This window comes from Oncorhynchus tshawytscha, linkage group LG08 (assembly GCF_018296145.1).
Source record: "Oncorhynchus tshawytscha isolate Ot180627B linkage group LG08, Otsh_v2.0, whole genome shotgun sequence".
Classification (NCBI taxonomy): domain Eukaryota; kingdom Metazoa; phylum Chordata; class Actinopteri; order Salmoniformes; family Salmonidae; genus Oncorhynchus; species Oncorhynchus tshawytscha.
In genome coordinates this window covers 42,645,438-42,666,198 of record NC_056436.1, presented here as the reverse complement: position 1 = coordinate 42,666,198, position 20,761 = coordinate 42,645,438, and the positions used below count along the sequence as shown (strand labels likewise).

The 20,761-nt window shown below is 42.6% G+C and overlaps 1 protein-coding gene across 4 annotated transcripts in view; it reads right to left on the bottom strand.

Annotated features, from left to right (window-relative positions):
• asap3 (ArfGAP with SH3 domain, ankyrin repeat and PH domain 3) overlaps positions 1 to 19,849 on the bottom strand; it is a 50,825-nt gene extending 30,976 nt beyond the window's left edge. For 3 of the 4 annotated variants that reach the window (XR_002954408.1, XM_024429726.1, XM_024429727.1), the window contains exons 1-3: positions 19,501 to 19,849; positions 14,814 to 14,886; positions 2,351 to 2,496 (exon numbers count right to left, since the gene is read on the bottom strand). Coding sequence is in view for 3 of the 4 variants with exons in the window: in XM_024429726.1 (XP_024285494.1) it covers positions 2,351 to 2,496; positions 14,814 to 14,886; positions 19,501 to 19,662 (381 nt within the window). In the remaining variant the exon portion in view is untranslated. The remainder of the gene's footprint in view (positions 1 to 2,350; positions 2,497 to 14,813; positions 14,887 to 19,500) is intronic. The other variant, XM_024429728.2, reaches the window with a different exon arrangement.
• Positions 19,850 to 20,761: the final 912 nt, after the last annotated feature.

Below are 20,761 nucleotides of genomic sequence, written 5' to 3'. Positions count from 1 at the left end.
TGTACTGAAGCAGCTCTGTAGGTAAATAAAAAAGACAACCATTTCCCCCTTCTGAGTTCACACTTGGGTTCACCTTGAGAAATTTATGCAAACTTTAACTTTTTAAAGTTGTCTTTGTTTTGATTTCCTTCCGAGAATTGAAGAAATGGAAAGAAGGCCCTGTGTTCTGTGTAACAGTGAAACAACCCTCTTCAGAGCACGCACTCAGACACACAGCCGCCCCCCCCCACACACACACAGTTTACTGTTAAAGCCCCTAAATCAAGCAGTGGTAGTGTTTTAGATTAGTTTCCTCAGTTTCCTCTAGCACTTCCTCAAGGTCCTGAGGGGGACTTTGACAGCTGGGGGAAGGAGGAGTTGTCTTTTCCACTCCCAACACACGAAGGTCTGGGATGAATTAACATGACTATCAGTAGGGGGGGTTCCAGTTCTCGGAGGGGGGAAGAGGTGCTCTCCTGCAGCTGTTGTATCCCACCCAACACAATGCACGCACACACAACTCACTCCTTCAAGCATACTGCTGCGACAAGAATTGGGGTCTTTCCTCATCCCTCAACAGGGGCCCTTTGACCCTCCAGCTGTAACCACACTGCAACTCATTCATAAATAACCCCTCGGACCACGCACGAGCGCGGGCACACGATTAATGAGCTCATGGCTTGGTTAAGTCATAGCTTAGTGATGGCGGGAGGACCACTCAGCACTATTCATGTGTAGAGCTGCAGACATGAAGTCCTATATGTTGTGTGATGGAGAAGATTTACATCAGAAATAGATTGAGTTCACATAACCAGACAATGACAGATTAGGATTATTCTACACAAGAGTGTACAAAACACCTGTTCTTTCCATGACAGACTGACCAGGTGAATCCAGGTGAGAGCTAAGATCCCTTATTGATGTCAAATGTTAAATCCACTTCAAAATCAGTGTAGATGAAGGGGAGGAGACAGGTTAAAAGAAGGAGTTTTAAGCCGTGAGACATTGATTGTGTATGAATTGCCATTCAGAGGGTGAATGGGCAAGACAAAATGTTTAAGTGCCTTTGAATAGGGTATGGTAGCGGGTGCCAGACGCACCAGTTTGGCTGTGTCAAGAACTACAAGGCTGATGGGCTTTTCACACTCAACAGTTTGTGTGTATCAAGAACAGTCCACACACACAAAGGAGTCAACATGGGCCAGCATCCGTGTGGAACGCTTTTGTACACTCAGTGCATATTTGTACAGCTGCCTTAGATCATTGATGGCGCTCAACTCCAAACGTTTACGGAATCACTGGCCACTTTATTAAAGTGACAAGTGTTCGATTATTAATGTTTACATACTGCTTTACTGATCTCATATCTATATACTGTATTCTACTATACTTTATTTTAGTCAATACCACTCCGACATTGTTCGTCCTAATATTTCCTAATTCCATTTTTACTTTTAGGTGTGTATTGTTAGATCCTACTGCACTGTTGGAGCTAGGAACACAAGCATTTCGCTACACCCGCAATAACATCTGCTAAATATGTGTACGTGACCAATAAAATTGTGATTTGACACCTTGTAGCGCGCCCCATGCCCTGGCGAGTTGAGGCTGTTCTGAGGGCAAAAGGGGGTACAACTCAATATTAGGTGTTTCTAATGTTTTGTACATATATATTTGTACATCTACCTTAGGTCATTGGCGCTCAACTTCAAATGTTGATGATCTGACTGAATACTGCATTGGTGTTAGCAACAGCCTATTGTCACCTCTAGAACGTCACCCAGGGGTGTACTCACTAGGAACCAAACCGTAGAAACGGTGACGTACATACCTGAATTTGTCCAATAGAAACTCCCGTTTTCATTGTAACATGTTTTCCGTTTGGAATAATAGTTTTGCAACAGTGGCCAACTAATGAATACAGTCCAACTTTACCACATCTGTTCTGTCACCACCCACATCCAATAAAATAACAAATCTGTCTCTTCTCAAAAGCACCGTTTCCTTTTAACTATACACTCCTCTTCCCCCTCTCAACACCATTAACACCCATCACTCCAAACTCTGCAGCCATTGCCCCTCCCCCAGATACAAAAAGGTCATTCCCGCACCTCTCCCTACCCTACACACCCCACTCATTACCTACCCATTCCCAAAGTTTCTCTCATCCGTTTCCAAAGTGCCTTACCTCTCCCAGACTCTAAGCCCCATCCCCTAAAAATGTTTCCCCTCCAAACTCTTGACGTTTTGCACCTATTTCTTCTCTCCTCCACCTCCCAAAAGTCTTCCCTCAAACGTGCACCCTATCCCTCCCAAAGTCTTCCCTCAAACGTGCACCCTATCCCTCCCAAAGTCTCCCCCCTACTCTCACCAGGTTCTTGAAGAGTGCGGTGACCTCCCTGGTGAAGACAGCCAGGTTCAGGAACCCAGTGGACACCTCGTTGTTGTCCTGGGTCAGGTGACTGTTGCCCAGGTTCTCCAGCACGTCGATGTACTGCTCCTTGTTCTCTGCGTGACCTAGAACCACAAACACACACTTAATTGTTGTTTCCATCCTATGCTGCCTTTTGAGTCATTCCATGTCATTTTAGCAAGCCATGACACCCACCATCTCAGATTGTTCTGAAATCTTTTCGGTAGTTAGAAACTGACACGATTAGCATTCCTGTAACTGATTCATTCATTCATTCATTCATCATCATCATCACTCATCATGAATATATATCATCATCATATAGTATCACTCACTCACCACTCACTCACTATATCACTCACTCATCACCACTCACTATTCATACTCATCATCATCATCACTCACTCATATCATCACTCATCATATCATATATATCATCATCACTATCACTCACCACTATCACTCACCACTCACCACCACTCACCATCACTCATCACTATCATATATCACTCACTCACTCATATATTCACCATATCATCATATATATCACCTATATCACTCACTCACTCATCATCATCATCATATCACTCATCATCACTCACTCATCATCATCACTCATATCATTCATATCACTCACTCATCATATCATATCATACATATCATATATTCATCATCATATTCATATATCATCATATTCATATCATCATCATTCATATCATCACTCATCATATCATATTCACATATCATCATATACTCACCATCACTATCATATTCACCACCATCACTCATCACTCACTCATCATCATCACTCATCACTCACTCACTCATTCACTCATCATATCACTCACTCATCACTCACTCACTCACTCATCACTCACTCACTCACTCACTCACTCATCATCACTCACTCACTCATCATATCACTACTCATCATCACTATCACTCATATTTATATATATATATATTTATATTTATATATTTATATTTATATATTTATATTTATATATATATATATATATATATATACACACACACACACACACGGGCAAAAAAGTATTTAGTCAGCCACCAATTGTGCAAGTTCTCCCACTTAAAAAGATGAGGCCTGTAATGTTCATCATAGGTACACTTCAACTATGACAGACAAAATGAGAAGAAAAATTGTAGGATTTTTAATGAATTTATTTGCAAATTATGGTGAAAATAAGTATTTGGTCAATAACAAAAGTTTCTCAATACTTTGTTATATACTCTTTGTTGGCAATGACAGAGGTCAAACGGTTTCTGTAAGTCTTCACAAGGTTTTCACACACTGCTGCTGGTATTTTGGCCCATTCCTCCATGCAGATCTCCTCTAGATCAGTGATGTTTTGGGGTTGTTGCTGGGCAACACGGACTTTCAACTCCCTCCAAAGATTTTCTATGGGGTTGAGATCTGGAGACTGGCTAGGCCACTCCACTTGAAATGCTTCTTACGAAGCCACTCCATTGTCCGGGCGGTGTGTTTGGGATCATTGTCATGCTGAAAGACCCAGCCACGTTTCATCTTCAATGCCCTTGCTGATGGAGATTCTCACTCAAAATCTCACGATACATGGCCCCATTCATGAGGTTTCCACCCCCATGCTTCACAGTAGGTATGGTGTTCTTTGGATGGAACTCAGCACTCTTTGTCCTCTCAACACGACCAGTTGAGTTTTTACCAAAAAGTTATATTTTGGTTTCATCTGACATTCTCCCAATCTTCTTCTGGATCATCCAAATGCTCTCTAGCAAACTTCAGACGGGCCTGGACATGTACTGGCTTAAGCAGGGGGACACGTCTGGCACTGATTTGAGTCCCTGGCGGCGTAGTGTGTTACTGATGGTAGGCTTTGTTACTTTGGTCCCAGCTCTCTGCAGGTCATTCACTAGGTCCCCCCGTGTGGTTCTGGGATTTTTTTTCTGGTGTCCTTTGACAGCTCTTTGGTCTTGGCCATAGTGGAGTTTGGAGTGTGACTGTTTGAGGTTGTGGACAGGTGTCTTTTATACTGATAACAAGTTCAAACAGGTGCCATTAATACAGGTAACGAGTGGAGGACAGGGGAGCCTCTTAAAGAAGAAGTTACAGGTCTGTGAGAGACAGAAATCTTGCTTGTTTGTAGGCGACCAAATACTTATTTTCCACCATAATTTGCAAATAAATTCATTAAAAATCATACAATGTGATTTTCTGGATTTTTTTCTCATTTTGTCTGTCATAGTTGAAGTGTACCTATGATGAAAATTACAGGCCTCTCATCTTTTTAAGTGGGAGAACTTGCACAATTGGTGGCTGACTAAATACTTTTTTGCCCCATCATAGCAAAAAATGTTCCTTCATCATAGCTAAATTGGTAGTTACAGTCTCGTTCCATCGCTGCAACTCCCGTACGGACTCGGGAGAGGTGAATGTCAAGAGCCGTACTTCCACCGAAACACAACCCTGCCAAGCCACACTGCTTCTTGACACAATGCACGCTTAACCCAGAAGCCAGCCGCACCAATGTGTCAGAGGAAACACCGTAAACCTGCCGGCCGTATCAGCGTGCATGCGCCCAGCCCGCCGAAGTTGCTAGCGTGCGATGGGATAAGGACATCCCGGCCGGCCAAACCCTTCCCGAGTGGCGCAGCGGTCTAAGGCACTGCTGCTCAGTGCTAGAGCTGTCACTACAGACCCTGGTTCAATTTCAGGCTGCATCACAACCGGCCGTGATTGGGAGTCCCATAGGACGGCACACAATTGGCCCAGCGTCAACCGGGTTAGGGTTTGGCCGGTGTCGGCCGTCATTGTAAATAAGAATTTGTTCTTAACTGACTCGCCTAGTTAAATAAATGGTTCAATAAATGTAAAATAAATAATAAAATTCAGACATTGCTGGGCAATTTTGCATTGCCTCATGGGTCTACTAGTCGCGACACAGCCCGGTATCGCACCAGGATCTTTGGTAACGCAGCTAGCACTGCGATGCAGAGCCTTACAGACCACTGCGCCACTCGGGAGGCCCTGAAACTTTATTTTGTTGAAATGTAATTAAGCTAATTGATTGCACCCAAATTGACCCTGTTCATTTTACAAGATTCACATAATATTTAACAAATATAGTACCCAAAATACAAATTGGACGAAATTTCTTCTTACGATTGAGTAAGTCATGAGGATTCCAGTAAAATTGTCAACACTCTACAGCAATCCTACCCCAACAACCAGTATGCAGTATCGGTTCTCTATTTTTGACAAGTTGTATGGAGCTGCAGCTTAGAGTATTGCTTCTTCAACTCTAATACATTAACATTAACTGTGAATCTGGATGTTTTTTCCCCCCGTTCAGAGAAATTTGACATTGCATTATTTACCATAAATACATTTTATCCATTTTGCTGGTCTGTTTATTAAAATGGATCACAATATTTTCTTTGCAATTTTGGGTAGAAAACCAATTGCTTTTGCCCATGATGAAAGTAAATTGTGTTCAAGCCAGTCCTCCATAAAAGCAATATCCTCTTAGCAACCTAATGCTTCAACCCAAATCACCTTAAAATAGTCCAACAAAGTCCAGCAGTTCTTTGAGAGGGCTATCCGTATGGTGCAATTTTCATTTAAAGATTTTTCTACAAGCCCAAAACTTTTATGGGGAAATGGGCCAGTGACTAAAATGTAACAACTCTAATAAAATACAATTATGAACCATTGCAATCCAGTCGTATGTTTTACAATACAATTATGAACCATTGCAATCCAGTCGTATGTTTTACAATACAATTATGAACCATTGCAATCCAGTCGTATGTTTTACAATACAATTATGAACTTAGGTCGTAAATGATTGTCAGACGTCTTGGATCTTTCAATGTGACAGGGTCTAGGTCTGCTGCTACGTATGGTCATAGGCTCTGACAAAGTTCTGTCAGTGTCAGATTTTCTTTGCCTTTATCGTATAGCGTGGCTGGTGTTACAAGCCGACCCGGTAATTGACCAATAGGAACGCGGCTGGCACGGAGTAATGCACACAATTATATGATTATTGTGACTAGCCAGATTAATACAATAGGTTAGATTTAAACATTTACATGTTGTGTAAGAACAATTTCCTTAAATCGTGTTTAGGCTACATACATCAAATCAGGCTGATGGGATTATGATAAATGCACAAATTCGGCAATTAAAATTAAACATTCTACCTAAGCCACCATGCTATTTTGGGGAAGCCTATTTAATTCTAAGTTCAGGCATATAAAAAAAAGATGTGGAAAAAGTTTTTGCCGAGCTCACTTCACTCACACATAAGCATCTGTGCTGGCACATGCACCGATCGAATACACCGCTGCACAGACGTAGCCTGTGTCAGTTGACGTAGCCTGTGTCAGTTGACGTAGCCTGTGTCAGTTGACGTAGCCTGTGTCAGTTGACGTAGCCTGTGTCAGTTGACGTAGCCTGTGTCAGTTGACGTAGCCTGTGTCAGTTGACGTAGCCTGTGTCAGTTGACGTAGCCTGTGTCAGTTGACGTAGCCTGTGTCAGTTGACGTAGCCTGTGTCAGTTGACGTAGCCTGTGTCAGTTGACGTAGCCTGTGTCAGTTGACGTAGCCTCTTAAGCCAAACGCAGAATGTCACTACAGAACTGAAGTAAATCCTACAATCTGGCCAGGTTGATATCAATATTTAAAAATTTGGTAACACTGACAATCATAAAAAAGACAATGCGACATACAATCTGCAAAGGCCTCAAGCCTAAGAGAAGGACAAACTGAATGTATTTAAAAATGGAGGACTGGTTTGAATTGTAAGGATGACCATGCAAATGATTTTCTTCAGGAGCAAAAGACCAGCAAAATAGATAAAAGGGTGAGGTGGCAGTAGCAGCAACAGACCCGGACGACGTTGGGCCAAATGTGCGCCGCCTTACGGGACTCCCAATCACGGCCGGATGTGATGGAGCCTGGATTTGAACCAGGTACTGCAGTGACGCCTCTTGCACCGAGATGGCGTCTTAGGCCACTGCGCCACTCGGGAGCCAAGGGTGACTACTTTGAAGAACCTAAAATATATATGTTGATTTGTTTAACACTTTGTTACGACATGATAAAAATGTATTATTTCATAGTTGATGTCTTCACTATTATTCTAGAATGTTGAAAATAGTCAAAATAAATAAAAATCCTTGAATGAGTAGGTGTCCAAACTTTTTACTGGTACTGTATATTATTTAGTATGTGTGAGAAATTTGTTTTGATTTAGAATGGGCCATTATCATGCACCTGTTGGACCAGGGACGGGGGCAGGATACGTAATCTTTATGCCCTTGAATACCGAATGGAGGACATTTTTTCCCACAGTTAATTTTCATATCAGCCAGGTAGGCTACTATGGTTGTAAAGTGAAGCAATGTTCTTCATATTTTGGAAAGTTGAAAAATAAATAGTAGGCCTAGCCTATAAAAAGCTGATGAGACCCTTCTTTTTAATAGAGGCCATTTTTTTTTAAAACAACGACTTTCTTACGCAATAACATAGCATATAGAATTGTTGCGCAACATGGGCTTATAGGAACACTTACTTAATTCCATGCATCAACAAGCTATGAGGAGCAGTCTCTTGCTGTGCAATAGGGGATCTTCTTCCGAATAAACTCTGAATACCAGGGCTCTCATGAAGTGTTTGATTTGATTTTCAATTTTATTTGCATTGATGTCAGAGTGACTAGAGGGACACGAGCTGAAAAAAACGTGCCGACAGAGGGCTGCCTCACTTCTAGCTCTTAAGAAATTTTGCTGTATTATTTTTTTTTTTTTATGTATTATATCTTACATTGTTCGCCCACAAAATGTTGTGTGTTATTACATGCGGCCCGGGGAGAACAATTGGATATCAGAGCGGCGGTAACGCACCAGCACTACGACTTTCCTGAAGCGAAACCTGTTTGTACCCCCCAGGGTGATTGAACTGATTCCAGAAGCTGACCAAAAACAACTCCGGAGGAGGAGAGGTACTCGGAGTGGTCTTCTAGTCCAACTTAGGAGGCGCGCAAACCACCCACCGCTTCCGAGTATATTACGCGCAAATGTTCAGTCTCTGGAAAACAAAATTGACGAGCTCAGGGCGAGGGCCTCTTTCCAGCAAGACATCAGGGATTATTATAACATACTGTTTCACGTAAACACGGCTCTCTCGTGATATACTGTCCGAGTCGGTCCAGCCAATAACGTTCTCAGTTCATCGCGCAGACAGGAATAAATCTCTCTCCGGGAATCCTTAGACACATCCTCAGAGCATTGCCTAGTTAAATAAAGGTTCAATAAAATTTAAAAAAGTCAAATGCACAGACCAGCTAGCTGGTGTGTTTACGGACATATTCAATCTCTCCCTATCCCAGTCCGCTGTCCCCACATGCTTCAAGATGGCCCCCACTGTTCCTGTACCCAAGAAAGCAAAGGTAACTGAACTAAAATTACTATCGCCCCGTAACACTCACTTCTGTCATGAAGTGCTTGGAGAGACTAGTCAAGGATTATGTCACCTTACCGGTCACCGTAGACCCACTTAAATTTGCTTACCATCCCAATGGATCCACAGATGATGCAATCGCCATCACACTGTCCTATCCCATCTGGACAAGAGGAATTCCTATGTAAGAATTATGTTAATTGACAACAGCTCAGCATTCAACACCATAGTACCCTGCAAGTTCATTATTAAGCTCGAGGCCCTAGGTCTGAACACCGCCCTGCGCAACTGGGTCGTGGACTTCCAGACAGTCCTCCAAGTGGTGAAGGTAGGAAACATCACCTCCACTTTGCAGATCCTCAACACTGGAGCCCCACAAGGGTGCGTGCTCAGCCCCCTCCTGTCCTCCCTTTTCACCCATGGCCAAGCACACCTCCAACTCAATCACCAAGTTTGCAGACGACAACAGTAGTGGGCTTGATTACCAACAATGACGAGACAGCCTACAGGGAGGAGGGGATGGCTCTGGGAGTGTGGTGCCAGGAAAATAACCTCTAACTCAACAAAGGTGATCGTGGACTTCAGAAAACAGCAGAGGGACCACCCCCTATCCACCGCAGTGGAGAAAAGTATAGCTTCAAGTTCCTCACCTGATGTCACAGGAAGGCCAAAAAGATCAAAAGGACAACAACCACCCAAGCCACTGCCTGTTCACCCACTATCATCCAGAAGGCTAGGTCAGTACAGGTTCATCAAAGCTGGGACGGAGAGACTGAAAAACAGCTTATCTCAAGGCCATCTGACAGTTAAATAGCCATCACTAGCACATTAGAGGCTGCTGCATATATACAGACTTGAAATCACCGGCCACTAATTAATGGAACACTAGTCACGTTAATAATGTTTACATATCTTGCATTCCTCATCTCATATGTTTATACCGTATTCTATGTCTTAGTCTATGTCTGACATTGCTCGTCCATACATTTATATATTCGTAATTAAATTCCTGTACTTAGATTTGTGTGTATTGGGTACATGTTGTGAATTTGTTAGATATTACTGCACTGTCGGAGCTAGAAAGACAAGCATTTTGCCACACCCGCAATAACATCTGCTGAACATGCGTATGTGACCAATAAAATGTTACTAGAGCACTGAGTACCAGGCCATTATCGATTAGCCGTTAGCAAGTTTGGTAGGCTACTAACCATCAACAGCATCAGAGCACAGTTTTGGAGGAGCCTAGTTACCGTGACTCAATGGTCACGTGGAATGTGACTGCGATCAAGACTCATTACTGCCGGTGTGGCGGTAAGGTCACCGTAACAGCCCTAGTCAGGACACTAATTCTACACTAAGCAAAAGGACCAAAGTGAGAGAACGGAGTGGAAAAGCTTGGAGTTGGAAAGTCTGATTATTTATAACTGCATCTGTTTAGTCTTCAAGGTCACTTCGTCCAGTGTAGGGTCTAGCCTAACCCAGTGGTGCCAGGGCTCATAAAGAGATGTTATTAGTTCATTACCCAAAGGAAAGTGACCCCATATGCCCTTTCATACTACGGAGCCAAGCACAGCTATACTAGCTGCTGGAACAGTATTGATCAAAGCCAGCATAGTGTAGTTTGACAGCACAATAGTCTGAAATGGGTAATAGAAAACGTGTGCATGGGAGTTTGTGTCCCTGTGTGTGTGTGAGCCAATAACAAACATCTAACAAGCAACAGAATGCTGACTAATGTCCCTGGGGAAGATAATTAATGAGCTTTAAAACTCCAGCAAACCCATCTCTTCCCAACATACACAAACCACTGCATCCTGGCAAGAGCTGAGAGGAATAGGCCATTCTTGGTGGATGGGGTAAAGGGGGGGTGAGGGAGAGGAAAAATAGATAGAGAAAAAAAAAGGAATGGAAAGAGGATGGAGAGTCCGCCTAACCAACCACAAACTCAGCAAAAAAAGAAATGGCCCTTTTTCAGAACCCTGTCTTTCAAAGAATTCGTAAAAATCCAAATAACTTCACAGATCCTCATTGTCAAGGGTTTAAACAGCATTTCCCATGCATGGTCAATGAACCATAAACAATTAATGAACATGCACCTGTGGAAGGGTTGTTAACTTCTTTGGGGTACCCCCCCCCCTTCTTCTCAATTTCCACCTAAAGACATACCCTAATCTAACTGCCTGTAGCTCAGGCCCAGAAGCAAGGATATGCATATTCTTGGTATCATTTGAAAGGAAAAAATCTGAATTTTGTGGAAATGTGAATTGAATGTAGGAGAATATAACAATAGATCTGGTAGAAGAAAATACAAGGAAATAAACATACATTTTCTGTTTTGTATTGTTGCGGCATCATCTTTCAAATGACCAAGAACAGCCAAACATACAGATAGGATACTGTGGATGATTTGAATGAAGAACATAAGATGGCAACAATAGCTGAGCAAGGTTTTAGTCAGACAACTTCAAAAAATGAGCAAGCTACATGACATTGAGCATGAAGTCACCCAGGTGTCCCACACAAATGCAACCAAATGTACCTGTGGCCGAATTGGTACAGTGATACATGTTGAAGGAAAGAACTATATACAAAATACATAAATGCTATTCTAACACGCACCAAAATATAACAAACAAAAAAACAAGGGTTACTATTTACTCTGTCTCGCTTTCTCTATCTATCCTCTATAATTTTGGTTAAATCTGTATACCTAGACTGTTTTTAGCTTTTCCTGATTTATTCGCCATAATTTAAAATATATAAACTTGCTGAAAATGCTATTGACTATGTACTGCTATGCGTAACACCTTGTGGCTCCGTCAAGTAGGATTTGCAATGGCGAATTAACCTCTCTTACGCCATTGTTCACGACAAAGGCTGGTCTTCGAAAGTATAACCAACCGTTTACCTCAGCTCATTGGCTATCTTCCAAGCTAGATTTCAAGATGATCCGTGGTCATTGGGCCAAAATACAGTCAATTCAATGATAGACCGGTCCAACCATTGGTGCGCAATGAGGTCATTGATTGGTGTCTTCAAATCGGTTTGTTTCGGTCAATACGTCCCGGGAAAAGAACCATCACGTATGGTTGTGTTCGTAACAACCAGAGGATTGTAATGTTTATCCAGTCATTGTTGTTTTCATTTGTTTAGTGTGTGTAATTACCACGAACGCGTTGTCCAAAGTTAAATGAGACGGAAATCACGACACAAGCAGTTTACAAATGTTTTGTGTTAGGCTATAAAAATAGATGTTATCAAACAAAACGAACATTCACTGTGTAGTTAGGACAGTTGGCATTGCCACCAGAGGAAGATCTTCAAAGGTATGCTATTTATTTTGTTATTTCTGACTTTCGTGACACTAATGCTTGGTTGGAAAATGCTAGCAATACCTGTGAGCGGGGAGCTGTCCTCAGAAAATCGCATCGTTTGCTTTCGCAGTAAACCCTTTTTGAAATCTGACACAGCGGCTGGATTAATAAGATGTTCATCTTTTAAATGATGTAAGATATATGTATTTACAAGAATGTTTACTATAACAAATGGTGTATTTAGAATGTTGGTGCTCTGCAGTTTCACCGGATGTTTGTGCTGGTGGGACGTTAGCGTCTCACCTACGCTAGAGGTTAAGGCACTAACAGCTTACAGACAGTAGGCAATTAAAGTCACAGTTGTTGAAAACTTAGGACACGAAGAAAGGCCTTCGACTGACTGAAAAAAAAAAACACCAAAAGAAAGATGCCCAGGGTCCTTGCTCATCTGCGTGAACGTGCCTTAGGCATGCTGCACGGAGGCATGAGGACTGCAGATGTGGCCAGGGCAATAAACTGCAATGTCCGTACTGTGAGGCGCCTAAGACTGCGCTACAGGGAGACAGGACGGACAGGTGATCGTCCTCGTAGTGGCAGACCACGTATAACAACACCTGCACAGGATTGGCACATCCGAACATCACACCTGCAGGATGGCAGCAACAGCTGCCAGAGTTACACCAGGAACACACCAGGAACGCACAATCCCTCCATCAGTGCTCAGACTGTCCGCAATAGCCCGGATCTCATTCCTATTGAGCACGTCTGGGACCTGTTGGATCGGAGGGTGAGGGCTAGGGTCATTTACCCCATTCTTCCACCAAGCACCTGTAAGTTCCCAGACATTTCTGGGGGGGACATCTCACAGCAAGAACTGGCAAATCTGGTGCAGTCCATGAGGAGGAGATGCACAGCATTACTTAATGCAGCTGGTGGCCACACCAGATACTGACTGTTACTTTTGATCCCCCCCTTTGTTCAGGGACACATTATTCCACTTGTTAGTCACATGTCTGTGGAACTTGTTCAGTTTATGTCTCAGTTGATGAATCTTGTTATGTTCATACAAATATTTACAAATGTTAAGTTTGTGGAAAATAAACAGTTGACAGCGAGAGGACGTTTCTTTTTTGCTGAGTTAATCAACACATCACACATGAACATCGTGGCTGATTGAGCGGTTCTGAATCAGCCAGCCACTAACAACGAAAAGGAAGAGGGGGGGGGGGCCCTTAGCCTTAGTGGAATGGAACAGCCCCATAAGTATCCAGTTAATGAAGTCCTCCAGCGATGTTTGAACTTTTACTGTTGAAAAGAGATATCCCAAGTATAAACATAGTAAAGTACACACACTGAAGCAGTGGCATTCCAAGTCGGAAACTCTGGCATCTTTCTAGCGCTCCGACATTCAGACCTGAAGATCAAGTCATGACTTGACCAGGCGTGCGAGGTTGAGCACAATTTCACACATTCAAAGAGTAAGGCCTTCACGGAGTTGGTCTGATTGGAAGTTGTGATGTCGTCAGCCTCCACCTTTGCTTGAGGAACAATAGAGGAGCCAAAGAAAAAGAGGAAAGTCCCCCCCCCCCACTTGTGCCATGTCATACCTAGACCACCTATTGAGATGTGCCTTTGATTAAGTAAATTAGGTGACAATGAGACTGGAGAGCCACATTAAGAGGGGGAGAGAAAGTGGGTGTTGAGATGGGGTGGGGGAGAATAGTGGAGTTGGGGACTCAACTGCTGAACTGACAAACATCTCCCAACTTTGGCTCACTGACTCACATCTGACAGTTAAACCCCCAAAATGGAAACCAGAATATTTCAGAGTTTGGAAAAGTTGAAAAACAAGTAACTTTTTAGATTGGCATCCAAGACACATTTTGAAATCGAAACTCCATCCAAGTTTACTGATGCTGCTGTTCAACTTCATGTTAGCATTGCGAAACTGGTGAGTAATTGTTTGGTCACATCAAAGTATGAAGCAAAGTTTCTTCAAAAAGGTGCCAGAATCAGACATAGAAGCTTCTACAGTATTCTTCATAGCTGGACTTAGACAATATCAGCATGCCAAACTGGTGGGTGACATGATCATTCTAACCATCCTGCCAACAAAGCAACTATATTATAAGCCAAAGTGTGTAGTAGGTGGACAGTGGGGCACACACACACACTCGTGTGCACACAAACACACACACACGGGGGCGCCCTACTTGACCTCTGGAGTCTGGTGTCTGAACTAAACAGTGTCAGTCAAACAGCTAACATTGAGCCCATTGTCAAACACACACTGTCATTAGTCTCAGACCACAGGAGGCTGCTGATAATAATGGCTGGAATGGCATCAAACACTTTGAAACCAAGCGTTGGACGTAATCGTTACCATTCCATAAATTCCGCTCCAGTTATAAGCACAAGCCCGTTCGCCCCAATTAAGGTGCCACCAACCTCCTGTGTCTCAGACAGACAGGAGTGGCTCAGCTAACACGTCCCATACAATGTCAGCCTCGGGTTTCATCAACAAACACGTGAACCATAATGAGACCTCATCCCACACCCAAGTCTCTTATTAAAGCCTGCAGTTATGTTTTAATATGCATTGGGTGTTTGTAAGTGTGTGTGTGTGTGGCGAGGAGCCACTTACTGATTCCAGAGCTGTGAATAGCCTTGACCATCTTCTTCATCCTCTGTAAGGTGTTCTGGTCCATCTCCATTGACTGCAACACAGAGAGAGAAGAAGAGAGTTAATGAAACACATTAAGAACACCTGCTCTTTCCATGACAGACTGACCAGGTGAAAGATATGATCCCTTAATGTCACTTGCTAAATCCACTTTAATCAGCATAGATGACAGGTTAAAGAAGGATTTTTAAATCCTCTAGACAATTGAGACATGGATTGTGTATGTATTGCCATTCAGAGGGTGAATGGGCAAGACTAAATATTTAAGTGCATTTAAACGGGATATGGTAGTAGGTGTTAGGTGCACCGGTTTGTATCAAGAACTGCAACGCTCCTGGGTTTTTCCCACACTCAACAGTTTCCTGTGTGTATCAAGAATAGTCCACAATAGAGGTTGACCGATTATGATTTTTCAACGCCGATAGCGATTATTGGAGGATCAAAAAAAGCTGATACTGATTAATCGGACGATTTTTATTTATTTATTTGTGATAATGACAATTACAACAATACTGAATGAACACTTTTTAACTTAATATAATACATCAATAAAAATCCATTTAGCCTCAAATAAATAATGAAACATGTTCAATTTGGTTTAAATAATGCAAAAACAAAGTGTTGGAGAAGTAAAAGTACAATATGTGCCATGTAAAAAAGCTAACGTTTGAGTTCCTTGCTCAGAACATGAGAACATATGAAAGTTGGTGGTTCCTTTTAACATGAGACTTCAATATTCCAAGGTAAGAGGTTTTAGGTTGTAGTTAATATAGTATTTATAGGACTATTTCTCTCTATACCATTTGTAATTAATATACCTTTGACTATTGGATGTTCATATAGGCACTATAGTATTGCCAGTGTAACAGTATTTCTTCCATCCCGCTCCTCTCTCCTACCTGGGCTCGAACCAGGAACACATCGACAACAGCCACACTCGAAGCAGTGTTACCCATGCAGAGCAAGGGGAACAACTATTCCAAGTCTGAGAGTGAGTGACGTTTGAAACGCTATTAGCGAGCACCCCGCTAATCAGCTAGCCATTTCACATCAGTTACACCAGCCATTAGGCTAATAGGCTTGAAGTCATAAACAGCCCTGTGCTGCGAAGAGCTGCTGGCAAAACGCATGAAAGTGCTGTTTCAATGAATGCTTACGAGCCTGCTGCTGCCTACCATCGCTCAGTCAGACTGCTCTATCAAATCATAGACTTAATTATAACACACAGAAATATGAGCCTTTGGTCATTAATATGGTCGAATCCGGAAACTATCATTTCGTAAAAACAAAATGTTTCTTATTTCAGTGAAATACGGAACCATTCGGTATTTTATCTAACAGGTGGCACCCCTAAGTCTAAATATTCTTGTTACATTGCACAACCTTCAATGTTATGTCATAATTACGTACAATTCTGGCAAATTAGTTTGCAATGAGCCAGGCTGCCTAAACTATACCCCGACTCTGCATGGAAGAGAATTGACAATTTAACCTGGTTAATATCGCCTGCTAATCTGGATTTATTTTAGCTAAATATTCAGGTTTAAAAATATATACTTCTGTGTATTGATTTTAAGAAAGGCATTGGTGTTTATGGTTAGGTACAAGTCGTCCAATGATAGCGCATTTTTGAAAAAAGCACATTTGTTAAATCATCCCCCTGCGTTGCATCGATTATATGCAAAGCAGGACACGCTAGATAAACTAGTAATATCATCAACCATGTGTAGTTATAACTAGTGATTATGATTGATTGATTGTTTTTTAAAAGATAAGTTTAATGCTAGCTAGCAACTTACCTTGGCTTACTGCATTCGCATAACAGGCAGTCTCCTCGTGGAGTGCAACGAGAGGCAGGTGGTTATAGCGTTGGACTAGTTAACTGTAAGTTTGCAAGATTGGATCCCCCGAGCTGACAAAGTGAAAATCTGTCATTCTGCCCCTGAACAAGGCAGTTAACCCACCGTTCCTAGGCCATCATTGAAAATAAGAATGTGTTCTTAACTGACTTGCCTAGTTAAATAAGGTATAAATAAATAAACTTGAAATCGGCCCTAATGAAATCGGCCATTCCGATTAATCGGTCGACCTCTAGTCCAAAACTCAAAGGACATCCAGCCAACTTGACACAACTGTGGGAAGCATTGGAGTTAACATGGGCCAGCATCCCTGTGGAACACTTTCCATACCCAGATGAATGGAGGCTGCGCTGAGGGCAAAAGGAGGTGCAAGTAAAATGTTTTGCACAGTGTATAGTGTCATATTGACTCCCGTCCATTAGTAGCAGAAGGTTTTAGGAAGACAAAGGCAGATCCTTCCCTATGGGGTAAATCCTAACTTGAGATCTGCCTACGCATGCAAATCTGGCTTTGACATAGTTACATGCGCAGACAGATGCATTGATGTCAATGGGAGATTGGAGCAAAAATGTCAACATTACGCCACAGACTTCAAGTTAGAATTTCACCTAGTATAACTAGTAGAACTGACAAGGGCAACAGTGAAAGAAATGTAACCTGTCAGACCGTCTATAGGAAAACCGCAATTCTTTGACTGTCTAGCAGCAGTCATGGTGACCCAGAAGTTCCCAGGCCGTGACTAACTTTGCATTAACAGGTGAATCAGTGGTTAATCCGTCTAGCACCACCACGCTTGTCATCATTGGGCTGATGATGTCTCTCAGGCACCAACCACACCTGTCGTTTTTCAGGTTCACCACCCTGACGTGCGTCAACACGTAGCTTCACTCTACTGTGTTTGCTTAAGAACAGGGGGTATTCAAATCTTACCCTACGGGGTCTGGAGTACTGCTGATGACCTGTTCTACCTGATCGTTCATTACACCCACCTGGTGGCCCAGGTCTAAATCAGTCCCTGAGGGGGAAGAGTGGGGTGGGGGGGAACCTAGCTAGCTACATGACACTCCTTTGGCACCAAAATAGTTGATATATTACAGCTAACTGGACCAGTCGTGGTTAGTGTTTATATAGCCTAACAACAGCCCTTCTCTTGTCTTATTTGTCTAATGAAAAAAAGTACATGGGACTGTAAACATGTATGGAAATGTATGGAGAGGCTTAGAAAATGGAGTGACTCCTCCTGTACTTTCCAACGTTTCACAGTCAACCTCCGAGCAAGTGGGCGGGGCCAAGCTGGAGTCAGGGCAAGACTGTGGTCAAAGTGAAAAAGTAATGTCAACCTATTACACGTCGATGTCAAATCTGTTGACTTAAGTGTAAAAGGGTTAAGGTGATGGCTCCATTCCAATATGAGGTCATGTCACCATCTAACAAAAGGAATAACCTTACTGAAACCTCTCCTTGTACACAGTGTCCATGTACAGGTCAGACCACCGCAGTGCAGTTCCAGCACACCCTGTTTAGGCTCAATCAAAGGCTTGTTACGCTGCCTAACCCCCAGTGCAGTGTTTCCCGACCCTGGTCCTAGAGTACCCCCCTCAATGAGTTGAATGAGGTGTGTTTGTCCAGGGCTACAACGTGTACTGTTAGGGTTACTCGAGGACCAGGGTTGGGAAACACTGCCCTAGTGTGCATATAGCATAAAACCTGAGATCCTGAGGATCAGACCATGTCATTCACCCCTGCTGTGGTCTGTCTGCAGCATTAAATACACACACACACTCACAACATTTCCCTATACTCTTGAGAAGAGCAAAACGGTTACACCCATAAATAAAACGGTTACCATTGACACGGACTGGGTGTATGCTCAGCAAACAATGCCATCTTTCCTCTATTCTATTGTATGTTTCGCAAACCTTGGACACGTCACGATCATTATAGCAGTTCCCGGCTTTGGTGTGTGTGTTCGCTAAGTGCCTTTATGGGTGTGTGACTGTGTGCATCCGTACTCCATGTCTGTATGCGCGTGTGTGTGGGTGTGTCAGCCTAGCAACATTTTAGAGAGGCCCCAATCTTGGCGGTGTAGAGGAAATCGAAGCCTATGCAACCTGAATGTATAAAGTTTTAGGTACGAACCGTTTAACGAGGCATGCAAATGTATTGCCAGCTGCATATAATTCATTTGGACGGGAAATGACGACTCAATTTCGCCATCTGCTGGCCTTTGGCCCAATGCAAGACAAAGCTCAGCGTGCTGCTGTAGCTTTTGAATTAATTTATGTTACTTAACCTTTAACTACGCAAGTCAGTCAGTGAAGAACAAATTCTTATTTACAATGACCACCTACACGGACCAAACCTCGGACGACGCTGGGCCAATTGTGCGCCGCCCTATGGGACTCCCAATCACGGCCGGTTGCGATACAGCCTGGATTCGAACCAGGTTGTCTGTAGCGACGCCTCTAGCACTGAGATGCAGTGCCTTAGATGGCTGCGCCACTCGGGAGCTTAGTTCAGGGTTCCCAAACTTTGGTCCTGCCCCCGATTCAAATAATCAAAGTTATAGTGAGTTGGTTATTTGAATCAGCGGTGTTGCGTAAGGGTAAAATATATTTATACAGTCTACTTTTATAAATGACAATGTGAACTTGGCAAAACTGTTTCGCTTGGCTAGTTTACTCACTGGAGGTTCGTCTACCTATCGGTTCACCTCCCACCACTAACTGTCAACAACAAGTTACCTGTGGACAGGTAAACAATAGTGCGCACTGAAACCCCCAGCTCACCTCTTCGACTGCCGAAACAGTGTTCCGACATTCACTCATTTTGGACTGAAAAATCGAGGTAGTCGGTGATGCCAAGTCCTCGTTTGTCAGAGCAACAAAGTCCGAAATGCTGATATGCTCCGGCATGTTGCTCTCCAAGTAAAAAGGTCCAACTGAAGACATTTAAAAGTTCGTTAAAGTTTCAAACACGCATGTTTCCGCGGGAAATGCACTGGTTCTCCTTTGTGGAAAAGGTCAAATTACCCGCGACAGCATTCCCACGCTCACAACTATATGAGTGAAAGTTGATGGTTGTCCGATTTTTCTCACACTGCGGTGCAATTCGAGTGAGGTCCACTGCTGACTACAGTATGATAGCAGCACTAAAGATGACGTCACTTTCAATGGCTTTAAGAAAAACCTTCCAAATAAAAAGCCCGCATTTCAAAACATTGCAAAGTGGATAACTGTTTCAAAAGATACTACATTTTTATCAATGTCGATTTTGTTGTGAATGCAAAAAATGTACATCATTAAAAAAATACAATGTCGAGACTGGTATTGACAATAATTGGGTTTATAGCGAAAAAACGTTTATTTGTGCAGATGTAAATGCGGTGTTGGGAGCAGTCAGTAGGGTCTGTAGAATCTATATATGGTGTCATTTCATGGGACGCTGAAGAATACGCAGTGTTGCTAGTCTACACCCATTCCATAGGCCACAACGCAAATCACTTTTAATATGGAATACATATAGGCTTATAGTGAAAAATATATTATTTCTGTCGATGTAAAAGTGGAGTTGGGAGTTTAGAATACAGTGATCTGCATCATGGCCTATGGAATTGTTGTCGTAAAAGGCCAGCAACACTCCGTATTATTCAGAGCCCCATGAAATGACACCATATATACATTCTACAGACCTACTGAGTAATCCAAACCCCACTTTTACATCGGCACATAGAGTCGTTTTTTTCTCTCTCTATAAACAAATTATTGCATTGCAGTGAATGAAGTGGGTGGAGTAAGGACTCACCAGCACTCTGTATTAAACCCATTGCCCAACAGAATAGACCAATTACATTTTTGTATACTCTATTGAGTAACTCCAATTACATGTATTTTATTAAACGTTCATTTCTTTACATAGCTTTCAACATTTCTTTACATAGCCTTAGCTTTCAACATTTCTTTACATAGCTTTCAACATTTCTTTACGTAGCCTTAGCTTTCAACATTTCTTTACATAGCCTTAGCTTTCAACATTGGTGTAAACTTTCAA